Raw genomic sequence first — 13,743 nt, 5'->3', positions numbered from 1 at the left:
TGGGTCACTAGATGAGTCATGGTGATACCAAGGGCCTCAAGATAAGAGTTTTCGTAGGTGTGGGAAAGGTGTGTCCTAAGGGATTCTGATTCCTGCCAGGGATGGGAGCCACTAGGAGAAGTCTCACACCCTGATTTTATATGTTGCCCCATGTCACACACACTTCTGCAGAGCAGAGCCAGGCCAGGGGTTCAACCCTCCTCACCCCCATTCCCAGGGCCCCTTCTCCTATTACTGTAAAGTTCCCGGCCTGCTGCCCCAGAGAGTCTCGGCCCCTCCCCATTCCATCCTCCCAGAGGCTCTGGTTGCCGAGCCTGCCCAAGGAAAAGTAATTTCATTTGGCTCACAAGATTTTCAGTTTTATTAGTAAAATACAAAATGGCACATACACTGGTAATAGGCCTTTAGAAGCAAGAGGGTCAACCATCTCCGTCCAAATTCATTTGTCGTGGCGCAGTTGTTAACGAATCCGACTAGGAACCATGAGGTTGCGGGTTCGGTCCCTGCCCTTGCTCAGGGGGTTAACGATCCGGCGTTGCCATGAGCTGTGGTGTAGGTTGCAGACGCGGCTCGGATCCCGCGTTGCTGTGGCTCTGGCGTAGGCCTGTGGCTGTAGCTCCGATTCGATCCCTAGCCTAGGAACCTCCATATGCTGCGGGAGCGGCCCAAGAAATAGCAACAACAACAACACCAAAAAAAGACAAAAAAAAAAAAAAAAAAAAAAAGACCAAAATCTCGTTCCTGTGATTCACAAAATCCATGAAAGGGGGACCCACTGTTCCTAGCTGCTTTCTCACAGAGGGGAGCCCCATTGCTAGTGCCCAGCTCCTTGAAGGCTCCCAGCCAAGGAGAGCCCCCAAAAGTGCGTTCAGATCCATAGTCCTCCTCTCTGAGATGTCAGAGTGCCCTCCACCCGAGCCAGGCCCAAACATCCTGCACCCTGCCCTGCAGAGGAGGGCAGGGGGCCCAGGCGGGGGGCGAGACATGGCTTCCCTCTCTTCGTGGACCAGAGCTACGTGTGCTTCCCCTCAGTATCTTCTCTGCAGGGGAGTGAGTCACCCATAGCTTGGGGAAGCCTAGCCTATGGGAGGCTTCTCTGGTGGGGGAAAAGGAATACACAAAGAGAGCATCAGAGGGCGGTGGGGAGCTGCCGCCAGAGACCCTGAAGGGTGAGACCTGCAGGTCCAGCTCTGACCATGGGGTGCTGGTCAGTCCAGTGAGCCTCTAGCCCCATCTAGGCCCGCCCGGGTCTTCAGTGCCAAAAAGGGAACCCCCGACTTCACACCCATAACTTCCCCTCCCCTGCCCGCTGGGAACCTCAGGTTTCCACGGTGGATTCTGATCTGGAAAACATCATGGAAATTCCTGGCCCTGCCTGCATAGGGGTGAAGGGGAGTGGAGGCGATCTCGGAGTGCAGAGAACAGTGCATTCAGGGAGCAGTGAGAGGTGGAAGGGGAAGCCAGGCCCGCAGGGAAGAAAGAGCAAATGCTGGACCCAGGTCCCTAACAAAGGAGCATGGCTACTGCCTGCAGCTGCTCCCCGGCTGCTTTCTGCAGAGCCTGCAGGCCTCCGCTCCTCCTGCAGTCTGTTACTAGTCACTTGGTGAGTGGCCTCAGTGTCCCAGTGATCCAGGAGGACACAGGGAGAGGCTGTTCTCAAAACTGGGGGTGGGGGCGGCACGGGGTGGGGGGGGAAGACTTCAAAATCGGTCTCTGCCCCTTAAGTGTCCCAGCCCAGCCCCCACCCAGGGGACCCACAGTGCTGACTCCCTCCAGCAAGGCAGGCCCTCCAGGCCACAGCATCCACGGATGGGCCTGTCTCATCAACTGGCTGATGAAGGTTGTGAGGCTGCACCTCAGGTCTGTGGAAAGAGGTCTCTGCATCAATTACTGATGCCCTGTCAGGGCTACAGGTTACTGCCACATATTTGCCATCCCTCTTGCCTTTCACAGACAGGAAACCAGAGGTATGAATGCATTGATGGATCAGTGGTGGGCCTGGGACTAGACCCCCAGCCTTCGCGGTCAGAGTCAATATTCCTCCGCTGCAGAGCACAGGCTGAGGAGGGAAGAAAGTGGAGCCACTGCACAATTTCATCTCCTGTTCCCGTGACGCCAACCTGAGGGCAGATCCTTTGCTGGGAGAAGTCCCAGGAAGCACGCCACCCTAGCCTCATGCAAGAAAAGACAGGTCCCGGCTGGGGCAGGGGGACTGTACAGGGGGCAGGGGAGCTAGCACCGCAGGTGGCCAGGGTGACAGGCAACCGCAGCGGGACCAAGAGACACAATGAGGTGTGACGGACAGGGCAGAAGGGGCCTGGCCTGAGCCTTGTTTGTGAGGTGGGATGATCATGGTACCCACAGGGGACATGGGTCAGGGTGCTGGGCGTTCAGTACATAACTGTTCACTGGGGCTGGCATGGTGTCTAAAGGACCCTCTGAGTAGCCAATAGCGGAGGAGAGTTTTGTGACTTAGGGTATTGGTCTGAGTTGTGGAGGCCTCTCTCTGTCCACCATGGGTTAAGAATGGTCAAGGGTGGCCTCCAGGAGCTGAGAGCAGTCCCACCTAGGGATCCTGCCTCCTTGCTCCAATCATCCCAGCTCAGACCAGGCGCTTGGCTGAGGGTGGGTGTGAGGATGGGGGACCCCAGGCAGTTAACAGCGACGCAGGCAGGTGGGCAGCTCACACTGGCACCAGGACGTAAGAGTTACTGCCACAGCTCCGGGGGACATAGCATAGCCCTTCTGCCATGTCCCCTGACATCTTGCGGGAGCAGCCCTGCAGACTCTGGTAGGCAAACATGGCCACTCCGAGGAAGAAAAGGAGACCAAGGAAGGCCAGCAGCCCCACCGCCTGCCTCCGGGTGGCCGCATGGGAGTCGGGGATGGAAGTACTGAGGACGCCCAGCCTCTGGGGGTCCATGGTGGCGTGCATGGGCTCCTTGGCCTTGGGGGCCCTGCCGGAGGCCGATGGATCCGTGCTGGGAGACCCTTCAGAGGATGCAGAGACCACGAAGACGTCAGAAACGTTGCCGGGTCCCATGAAAGCATCCATGGGAGCTGAAGGGGGACCCACCTCTTTGGGCCCTAGAGAGTTCTCTGGTGTGGGATCCTGGCCCTTGATCCACAAAGGTTCAGACCCAACATAGTCCTCTGGGACTGTGTATGAAATAGTAGGGGCCTGGGTGGAGGGGGCCTGGGTGGGGGGGCCCGGGTGGGGAGGGTCTGGGTGGAGGGGGCCTGGGTAGAGGGGCCCTGGGTGGGGAGGGTCAGGGTGGGAGGGGTCTGGGTGGAGGGGGCCTGGGTGGGGAGGGTCTGGGTGGAGGGGGCCTGGGTGGGGGGGGTCTGGGGGGGGAGGGTCTGGGTGGAGGGGGCCTGGGTGGGGGGGCCTGGGGGGGAGGGTCTGGGTGGGGGGGCCTGGGTGGAGGGGGCTTCAGAGGCTTTCTCCTCAGCCCAGGGGCCTGCCCCCGGTGGTAAGAAGAACTCTGCCAAGACGTGGCGGTGGTGATGGCAGCCCCGTTGGAAAGCTCAGTTGTCTCGGGCCCTCCATCCGGAGACTTTGAAGTGGAGGGGAACCTGGTCCCCCTGGAATCAGCCGCTCCTGTCGGCAGCCCTGGGGAAGTACCGAAGGCCCTCCGTGCCTCCTGGCTACTGCTTTCACTTGTGACTTTGGTCTCTGAGACCGCAGACCCGTCCATTCCCCTGGTGGCCAGGGTGGTCCTGGGCTCACTCATGCCGATTTGCTTCTCGAACTTGCCACCATTCTGACCCAGAAGATCAGCCCGGCGGTTTAGATAGTCCATGGCCTCTCTGACCCATTCCTCGTTTGAGTCAGCACAGAATAATTTCTGCTTTCTGGTCTTCAAGCTGCAAGGAAGGAAAAGAGGGACCCAGTGATGTCCAGCTGCTCTGCGGAGTGGGGGCATCATGCAGATGCTCTGCAGGTGAGCGGACCTGGCTGGAAATCCTAGCCCCACCACTTACTAGCGGTGAGCTGCTCGGCTGGGGCAGCTCAGCATCCGGAACTTCCTGTTCTCACTTGAGAACTGGAGAGAGACTCCCGCCTTCTGGAGGGGGACCAGCTGTCCCAGAAAAATGGACTGAGGGGGTTCTCGAGATGTGGGACTTTTTGCGAAAATTCTGGCAGGTGGGCTCACCCTACTTCTGTGGTATTGTAAAAAATTAAAATGATATAAACCACTGGCTCAGAGTAGGAGAACAGTAAACGAATAACAATATTAATAATAATATCACTAACATGAAGGCGGGGGCTTTGCGCTATGAGTTTTCTGATTGGGAGGAGATGTCACAGGCGTTCTGTGCCACCAAGTGTGTGACTGGTGGTGGGGCCTCCTCATTCGGGAAAGAGGAGGCCTCCATGTCACAGCATCCTCTACCTCCTCCCTCTCCGCTGCAGGCTGCCCTGTGGACCGCTACCCTCCTCTCCGAGAGTATGTCCTCAGGCAGAAAGGGCACTAGGGAGCTACAGCCCTATAGATGATGGCTTGTTGGGACCCTGAGTGCCACCCAAATCCTGAGCTTCCTTTGAAGCTGTGTGTGGCTGGTTTACTCCTGAGATCACAGCTCTGAGCTGGCTGGGACCGTGCTCCACACCGCAGCCTGTGTTGGGCATTTTTGCCTGTTTGAACGTCACACCCCTCCTGCAAGGCGGCTACCACACACATCCCCATTTCACAGATGAGAGGATCGAGGCTCAGAGAGATAATGTACATGTGCCCGGCTCCAGAACGCTGGAAGCCAGAGAGGTCCAGAAAGCGGGCGTGACCCCGCAGACCCCATGGATGCCCTGCTGCCCCGGTGCCGTTAGCCTCTCTCTAGAGCATCTCACTAGAAAATAGAAGCAAACGGGAGTTCCTGTTGTGGTTCCGTGGTAACGAACCCCACTACTATGCGTGAGGGTGCGGGTTTGATCCTTGGCCCCACTCAGTGGGTTAAGGATCCGGCGTTGCCGTGAGCTGTGGTGTAGGTCAAAGACGTGGCTCGGATCTGGTGCATTGCTGTGGCTAGGGTGTAGGCTGGCACAGCTGCAGCTCCGATTCGACCCCTAGCCTGGGACCCTCCATATGCCGCAGGCGGCCCTAAAAAAAAAAAAAAAAAAAAAAAAAAGAAAAGAAAAGAAAAGAAAAAGAAAGAAAAGGAAAGAAAGAAAAAAGAAAAGGAAGAAAATAGCAGCAAACATTTAGGGGAGTCTGGGGGATGCAAGTCTTGACAGGTGAGTGGAGAGGTCAGGCGCCAGCACGCTGGCCATTCTTAGCAACAATCAACAGGAAGAAGTACAACTTCCTTTAGCTGAGTCCCGCTTCGAAGGCCCACCAGTCATTTCCTACTGCGGTACCCAAGAGGGACCCCAGGGGAGAAAGCAGCCAAGATGGCCAGGGGTCCCAAAAGCCAGAGAGAAATCTGGCTTGGCCTGACTCCTCCCCAGTCTCTGGGGAGGGATTCTATTTCCTCTTCTGTCCAATGAAGATAATCATCTTGGCCTCTCCCATTGTCAGCAGCTTCCGGACATTGTGCCAAGCACTTTATTTTCATTATTTCTTTTCATCCTCCCAACTGCCTATTTTACAGATAAGGAAACTAAAGTGCAGAGGGTAGGCGACACGACCAGGGTCACCCAGTGAGGAGTGAAGCCAGGATTTGCCCCAGATCTGTTGGCTTCTGGAGCCTGACCTTTCAGAGCACCATGTTTTACCTCCCCCATGAAAGGCAGCAGGGCAAGCACTGCAGAAAACACGCTTTGGCCCAGGAGAAATTATGACCCAGGGTGGCTGCTCCAGGCTCTGGCCCCCCAGGAAGCCACACCTCACCCCTGCCATGCAGCAAAGATATTAAGGTCGAAAGGAGGCCAGTAGGTCAGGAGCAAGAGGAGCTTTTGCTGAAGCCCTTGGCCAGGAACCCAGGTTGGGAGGAGAGGAGGTGGATACGGAGTAGCAGAGGCCTGGGACCATCCCCGGGGGCTTGAAAGGAATGCAGAGGCCGAGAGGGCAGTACCTACATGACGACATTTTGGCCGCATGATCCTTGAGGCAGTTGGTAATGGACTAGGAGCTGCAGAGGGATCATCTTGTTGGTCATACCGCTGCACTTGATGCTGCATTTGTTCACACCAAAGTGCTGTCCTGAACCCACAGAGGCCCCCAGTCAGCAGGACTGTCTCGGGGCATCTGGCTGCCCAGCCCCACACCAGCTTGTCCCAGCCACACCACCCAAGCCACAACCAATGCCCTGCATACCCTTGACCTCAGCCACCTACCCCCCGGCCAAACCTTTCTATGCCTCAGTTTCCCCACCTGAGGATATAGGGACAACAAAAATATCTACTTCATGGGGTAAAGGTAAGGATTAATGAAAATGAATTCTTGCTTATAAAGCTGTCATTACCTGGCACAATGTAAGTGTTTAACTTAAAAAATTAAGTCGCTGTAGTTAGTCTGTACTTCACTAGGGGAGATGAGTGAGAATAACAAGGATCTGCCTGAGGTTACACAGCCAGCAAGTGATGGAACAGGTGCTCCCGCCAGGCCCCCGGTGCTGACTTCCCCCCACACACCTTTACCCCAGTAAGTCACCTGTTCAACCCTCGCCCCTCTCATCTACATCCCATTCCTTCCTCTCAGCCTGATCCATATTCATGGATCTCCACAAGCTGAGACACACCCAGACCTCTGTCCATCCACATCCTGTGTGCACACCCTATGACACATACACACGCGTACTCTCACAGCAACAGACACAATGGCACATATATATGCACCCCCCCCCAAAAAAAGGCACACATGCAACCAGGTGCACGTAGCAAATACTAAAAAAAATTTTTTAAGTGTTTTTTTTTTGTTCTGTTTTGTTTTGTTTTTTGTGTTTTTAGGGCCACACCCATACATATAGAGATTCCCAGGCTAGGGGCCTAATTGGAGCTACGGCTGCTGGCCCACATCACAGCCACAGCAACATAGGATCCAAGCCACGTCTGCGACCTCCACCACAGCTCACGGCAACGCTGGATCCTTAATCCACTGAGCGAGGCCAGGGATGGAACCCGAAACCTCATGGTTCCTAGTCAGATTCGTTTCCGCTGCGCCACAACGGGAACTCCCCCCAAATTTTAAATACGTAAGTACACCTTCTAAGGAGGGCGCTGAGTGTACAATCCTTTGTTCTGCTGTTAAGAGCCAGAGTGAGTTTGGAAGCAGGTGCAGAGAGAAACAGAATGTGCCGTTTGGATTCCCAGGGCAAGCAGGGGGAGGAGGAGTTAGGAGGAGAAATTGTGATTGGGGTTGTGCCTGGGTGGGGGCACAGTGGGATGGGCAGGGGCCTGCAGACAGCTGGGTCCCACCTGGAGCCAGAGAGAAACCCAGGACAGGATGAGGGTGACACAACAGACAGTGGAGACCCAGATATTTTACATAAACATTCAGTGGTTTGCATTGCATTTCCAGCATTTCCACCTTCCCCTGAAATCTCCAGCAAAATTTACCCTGCTTTGGTGTAAGCTTGAGAGGGTATGCAAAAAATGAGGAAGAGGCTGAGTTTCAGATCTGGGCCAAGGTCATATGCAGCCGAAGCAAGACCCCAGAGGGTGTTGCAAAAATCTAGAGGCCAGGACTTCCAGGGCAGTGGAGCCAAGAGAGAACACGTCTTTAGCTATGCAGAGTTTGGGAGGCAGCAAAACACACAGTGCTCATACACAAATACTTAATGTATGTGGACACACAAACCCAATGTGCTCCACCTTCCCAAACATAGGTGCACACACACACCTTCTAGAATCTGCCTCTCCTCCCATCACTCCCCCTTCGCCATGGCCTACCCTGCCTTGTGGGAAGTGGGGTTCAGGACTTGCAGCGCTGGGCTGGGCCATCAGGGGGCAGCTCTAGTTACAAATGAGGCGGACAGCGGGCCTCCCTGCCGCTGGTCCCTAAGTCACCAGCTGTCCCTTCTCTCTGAGGAAGCAGGATGTGGAAGTTGCCTTGCTGCCTTATCACCCTCCTCTCCCAACAGGACCTCGGAATGACTCAGCAGCAGCCGCCACAGGCCCCATTGAGTAGAGCCAGGAGCCAGTCCCCTGGACTGGCAGGTGATCTGGGGGGGTTCCCCCCGGAAAAGTGATGCCCCCGCATGACCTGGAGCCAGGGAGAGGCTGCCCGGTGGGTAGGTGGGATAAGCTAGGGAAGGTTGGTTTGCTCTTCTGACTCTACTTCCCAGGATGGGGAAGGCCACTGTCCACCTCCAGGGCTTAAAGAGCCACAGTGGCAGCCTGTCCCAAAGTCCCCACCCTCTGCCATCATGCCAAATGGGCTCTGCTGGGTTCTGTTCCTGGCTCTGCCTCAGAAGGTTGTGTAACTAACGGTGGGGGGGCTTTTCTTCTGGGGACTGAGGTTTTCTGTTCTGTGACTGGAGATAATGTCTCCACTAGCCAGTCATCTATTACCTGTCATATGAGTGTCAGGAGAACAGGGACCCGGTCTGTCTTGGTGTTGGAGTGCTTCCCAGCATCAAGCATAAGGTGGATAAAAATAATCATTGAATGAAATAATGTCTCAACTCCTTATCCCTCCACTCGCCTCCCTGTCCATCCATCCATTTATCTGCTCCCTCCTGCCAACCCCCTACCTGCTCCCTGCCACCCACATGTTGATCTCTTACCCATCCTAACTCCCTCACCCATCAATCTACCCATGCCTCACTCACCCACCTACCACCTGTCCACCCCTACCCATCCTCCAGCCCTTCATCTACCCACCCCTCCATCTCTCACCAACCCACTCACACATCCTTCATCCATCCATCCATCCATCATCCGTCCATCCATTCATCCGTTTCCTGATTCAGCCAACATTGTTTGAATTACTTTTGAGTATCTACAAAGACCCAATCCCTCTTGTCCTTAACCCTGAGCTCTTTCTTCTGAAGGACGAGTGCTGAGCTTGGAGAGAGGACCTCAATTCCAGTAAATGCTATCAGATCACATGTTTACTCAGTCAGTCAACAAACACTGACCTCCTCTTTCCAGGCCCTGTGAGGTGTAGAGGGATGAACAAGGCCCATCTCTGACCTCAGAATTCTCCCAGCCTAATGGGCAGCTAAGATAACCACAAAGCACCAGAGCTTTTCTTAACAGAGCACCTACTGTATATTAGACCCTATGCTCAGCACACACACACCTGCTCTCACTAATTCCCAACAACCCATCCCTGCAAAGGCAGAATTTTTATTCTCAGTTGAAAGATGTGGAAGCTGAGGATCAAAGGGGTTCGATGACTTGCTCAAGACCACACAGCTGCTTAGCGGCAGATCTGGTTTTCCTCCCAGCCCCTAGTTACCCCACTGTTCTGGGCTGCCTTAAACCCAGGTAAAAACACCATGACCGAGACAGACCCCAAATGTGCCGGGGTTTACGTGAGGGAGAGACTGCTTCCGGCTCCAATTGATCAGGAGACGTTTCTTGGAGGAGGTGGCCATCAGGCTGGTCCTCAAGGGCTCTTTGGAGGATAACGGACAGGAAAAGATGGGAAAGTTTGGGGTTGCTGGGTCTCTGGGCGAGAGAGAGAGGGCTTGTGCTATTGCTCAGCTGTGTGTCCTGGAGGAGTCCCTTAGGCTCTCTAAGCCTCTGTTCCCTCACTTGTAAAATGGACAAGATAATACCTGCTTCGCAGGGTGGTCCTGAGAGTAACGTTTGTTAAATATCTGGGCTCTTAGAGCAGGCTTTCCTTGACAGCAAACACTGCTGACATTTTGGACCCTGTAACTCTTGTTGTGGAGGTGGCCTGTGTATTGCAGGACTTTTGGCATCATTCTTGGCCTCCAAGCACTAGATATCTAAGCACCTCCCAATCGAAAATGTCTCCAGAAATTGCCAAATGTCCCCCTGGGGGACAAATTCCGCACTGACGACCACTGCTCTAGAGACATCCATGTGACCCCCTCTTCTGCTTCCCTCAATGCATCCTTCTTCCCTGGCCCCCTACCTAAAATTTCAATACCTCCCCTACACCCTGATTTTTAAAATCATAGCGCTTTTTTTTTTTCTTTCTAACAGACCAAATCATTTTCTCATTTATTTTGAGGATTTCCTATCTTTTCCAGTTGGTGTTCAGCGCCCAGAGGGCTAGGATCTTGGACAGTTTCATTCACTGATGTGGTCCCAGCACCTAAAAGAGTGCCTGGCACATAGTAGGTGCTCATCTACTGCATCAACAAAATGCTCAAGGAAGCACTTTGTGACATATAAAATTTTAACCAACAGAGAAACAGGAACTTTTATTTAAATTCAACATGGGCCTGGACCCGACACTCCGGATTTCTCCTCCCCTGCCTTCCCCGTCCACGCCACCGCAAATCAGGGGGGCAGATGACAGTAGCTTAATTCAGATTTTTCTCTCTCTCCTGCTGGGGCTTGAGTGGGAGTGAATGCGTCAGTGCTTGGGGAAAAAGAGTCTCTGCTCTGACTTGTATCTGCAGGTTTGTTATATAAAGCAGCCTGACACAGCCCCGCAAACCCACATTTGGCAACTGACGCAGCCACCCTGCACCAGCCAGGACAGAAGCTCTGAAGTCCCCAGGCCCACTCCGGCCTCTCTATCTTGCGAACCAGCCCCTACTCCGGCAGGGGCTCCCAGGGGGTCTCTCAGAGCCACAAATGTCAGCATGGATGAGGACCTCCGAGATGAGCCCAGTCTTACAGGAGGAGAAACTGAGGCTCAGAAAGGTTGAAATCATGTGAGTGACCAAGATTAGGGCAGATGATGATTTTGAAGCCTCAGGCTGCTGGATAAAGCATTCAAGGTCCCCCAGGATCCACCCTCCAGCCTGACATAGAAGCCCCTCACCCCCAGCTTAGTATAATAATCCTCCTCCTCCCACTTCCATAGTGTCCTCCCAGGCATTGGAGGCCCACCATGCAGAAGGTGAGAGCAATATTTAAAGAGGCAGCAGCTGGGACTAAAGAAAGCAAAACCCCATTCAGGGTCATGGCTATGGCAGAGCAACCTCCATCTTACTCCTCATCTTCCAGTCCTCACTGTCCCCAAACAACCTGGGCTCCGGGTTCAAGTCCAGGAAGCTAGCAGCACTTGGCCTGCACCACCCGCACCCACCTGCTCTCTGACTTCCTGGTGGGTTTTCCCCACACAGAGGGACTAGGAGGCAGTTTGCTCCATGGAGGTGTCCTGGAAGCCAGATACCAGTTCTCATTTTCCCAGACTGGCTGTGTGCCCTAAGGCAGGTTCCCACCCTTTCTGAGCCTCAACCTACCGGATGACCTGGGTACTCCCTTAGCATGGGGCTGATTCAAAGGGTTCGTAGAGGCAGTGTGACCCACAGAGGTGAGAAGCATGCATCCACACTCTCTCCTGCACCCAGTCATACCTTCTCCTGCCCTGTTGCTGGCTGTGCATCCTCAGGCCAGTGTCTAAACCTCTCTGGACCTCCATCTTGCTCATGTTGGGTAGGATGGATATCCCCTGCCCTCCCAGGCCACAGGCTCCCAAAAGCAAGTAACTGGAGGTGCAAATGTTTTCCAAGCTATGCTTGGAGGAGAAAGATGGTATCATGGGAGAGACACGAATGGGGGCTACAGACCACAACAACAGTGATAAGTCCAATTCATACACTGCAATGACCTTGACCTCCACTGGTCTTGGGCCCCCTACTCCTGGGGAGGTCTTGACATCAGGACAGGAGAAAGTCCCAATTGTGGCCTGGCCAGGGGCTAAGCTAAAACTCAGGAGTTGGGGCTGAGGGTTACATATTAGCCCTGGGCAGGGAGACCCAGGCCACTGTCCCCAGGGCTCACAGCCCAGTGCCCACAAGAGCCTCCACAGGCTTCCCACAACCCTCACCCTCACAGCACTTCCACACCTGGTATCTTGTGCTGCCCACACCATCTCTGTGCTCTGCCATGAGGTCACCACCTTGCTCACTAGGCCAGGCAGGGACAGTCTCTGGAGACTGGAAATCTTTCCAAGAGGAGGGGGACCCTGCGTCTGCGACCATGACTGTGGCCAGGGAGGTGCCCATCCCATTCTGGCACATCCGCAGGAAGGGCTGCCAGGGACCTCAGCCTTCCCCGAGTAGAGTCTAGGGCCCCGATGTCAGGCCGGAGGGGCAGAAGTGGGGCTGGGGGCTCTCCCACCCTGCTCCTGCCTGAGTCGACATCACTCACCCGCCAGCAGCATGGCAAGATGGCAGAATGAAGCCGAGCGGAGCAGCCACGAGAAAGATGTAAGAGCCATGGTGGAGGACTGACGGGGGTCCGGGGGGCCAGGGCAGGCGGCAGGGGCCCTCGTCGAATCTCCCTCAGTGCTATCTGCTCCCGGCCTGAGCTCTGCCGGGATTTATATGGGGCTCCGCTGGCTCTGCCTCTGCCTCTGCCTCTGCCTCCGCCTCCCGCCCCCACAGGCAGCAGGCAGGCAGTGGGAGGGGAGAGGAAGGGAGCCTGTGTGCAGCGACTGGATTCCTCGGGATGTTGCCAAGGAACGGGCTCCCTGGCTCTGGGCGAGGGCTTGCAGCAGAAGTACTGGGCTGGCCCCTCATACCAGGACCTGCCTGGGAGGGTGGACCAGGCCTGTTAGGGTTCAAAGGGCCTTCTCTCCTCCCATCTGCCAGGGCCACCTTCCTACTGGGAGCTGGCACATGCCCTAGGATCTGGCCTAGGGCCCTCGTTCCTAGGTAGGTAATAAACAAAAGGACAGGGGACTAGAGAGTGTGGCTGCAGGCAAGCCAGGAGGACCAGGTCTGACAGTCTCTGCTGGTCTAGGAGGTAGCTCTCCCACAGCAGGAAGGACCCCCAGCATTTACCTCTTAAAGCCCCAGAGCCTGGGGAACCCTGCTCCTCACCGTGTCCCCCACGCTCACTATGGAGCCTGGCAAACAGTAGGGGACCAGTCCAGTAACTGCCTGCTGAAAGAAGGATCCAGCCAACTTCACAGGGACAGATGGGGAAACTGAGACCCAGAGAACAGGCAGAATCATGCCAGGTCACAGAGAGCATCAGAGAGGAGGACCCACTGCCACTGCCACAAAGAAGAATAGGCATGAACAGAGCATGGGCTGTTCAAGACACAGAAAAGAGCCCGGGCCTTCCTGCCTTCCTTTCCTCATTTGCACCCTCTCCCACGGCCAGCCCCGGCCCCCTCCGAGCCCACGGGAACAACGTGGCTGCTAGCCTCGCCCCAGGTAACTTGGGGCCTCTCCACTGGTCCTTACCTCAGCAGCTTGCCTGGAAGAAGTCCTGCCTTTCTTGGGGCCTCAGTTCTCTACCTGCACAAGGAGTGAGTTGGGCTAATGCCTTGGGCAGAGGGCTTCACGGCTCTGACTTCCCAGGTTCTCTCTCTGTTAAAGGTGGTGACAACAGGACCAGGCATGACCAGCCATCAGCTGTACTAAACTGGTACAAACACTTGCTGGTAGAAGTACATGCAGCACTGTTGTTTTCATGACTGCCTTCCCTGCAGGCAGTGGCAATAATCCCTGAGACTCTAGAAATGTCTAGCAGGAGCCTAGCCCAGTCTGGGGCCAGGAGCTAACTGTAAACCCACTCCCATCTACGTGTCTCCGGGCTGCCAGCCAGAGCAAAACCAGTTTGTCTGTAAACCACTGTCCCAGGCGATGGGAGCCAGCTGGTCCAGGCTGAGCTGGGCAGAGGGGTCACAGTGCCCAAGGCCAGGGCCCCTCTCTCTCATCCAAGCATAGTGAAGCTGTCTAGGATGTGGAGCCAGGAGACTG

General features: G+C 55.2%; 1 protein-coding gene across 1 annotated transcript; it reads right to left on the bottom strand.

The window, feature by feature from the left end:
• Positions 338–12,426, bottom strand: CX3CL1 (C-X3-C motif chemokine ligand 1). Its single transcript, XM_021093908.1, is given in 5 exon segments — positions 338–3,196; positions 3,418–3,476; positions 3,479–3,867; positions 6,017–6,140; positions 12,182–12,426. Coding segments are annotated over 5 exon segments (1,155 nt in total). The 5' UTR covers positions 12,252–12,426; the 3' UTR covers positions 338–2,683.

Source organism: Sus scrofa, chromosome 6, assembly GCF_000003025.6.
Source record: "Sus scrofa isolate TJ Tabasco breed Duroc chromosome 6, Sscrofa11.1, whole genome shotgun sequence".
Classification (NCBI taxonomy): domain Eukaryota; kingdom Metazoa; phylum Chordata; class Mammalia; order Artiodactyla; family Suidae; genus Sus; species Sus scrofa.
The sequence above is the reverse complement of the archived record's forward strand: the minus strand, read 5'-3'. Positions and strand labels throughout refer to the sequence as shown.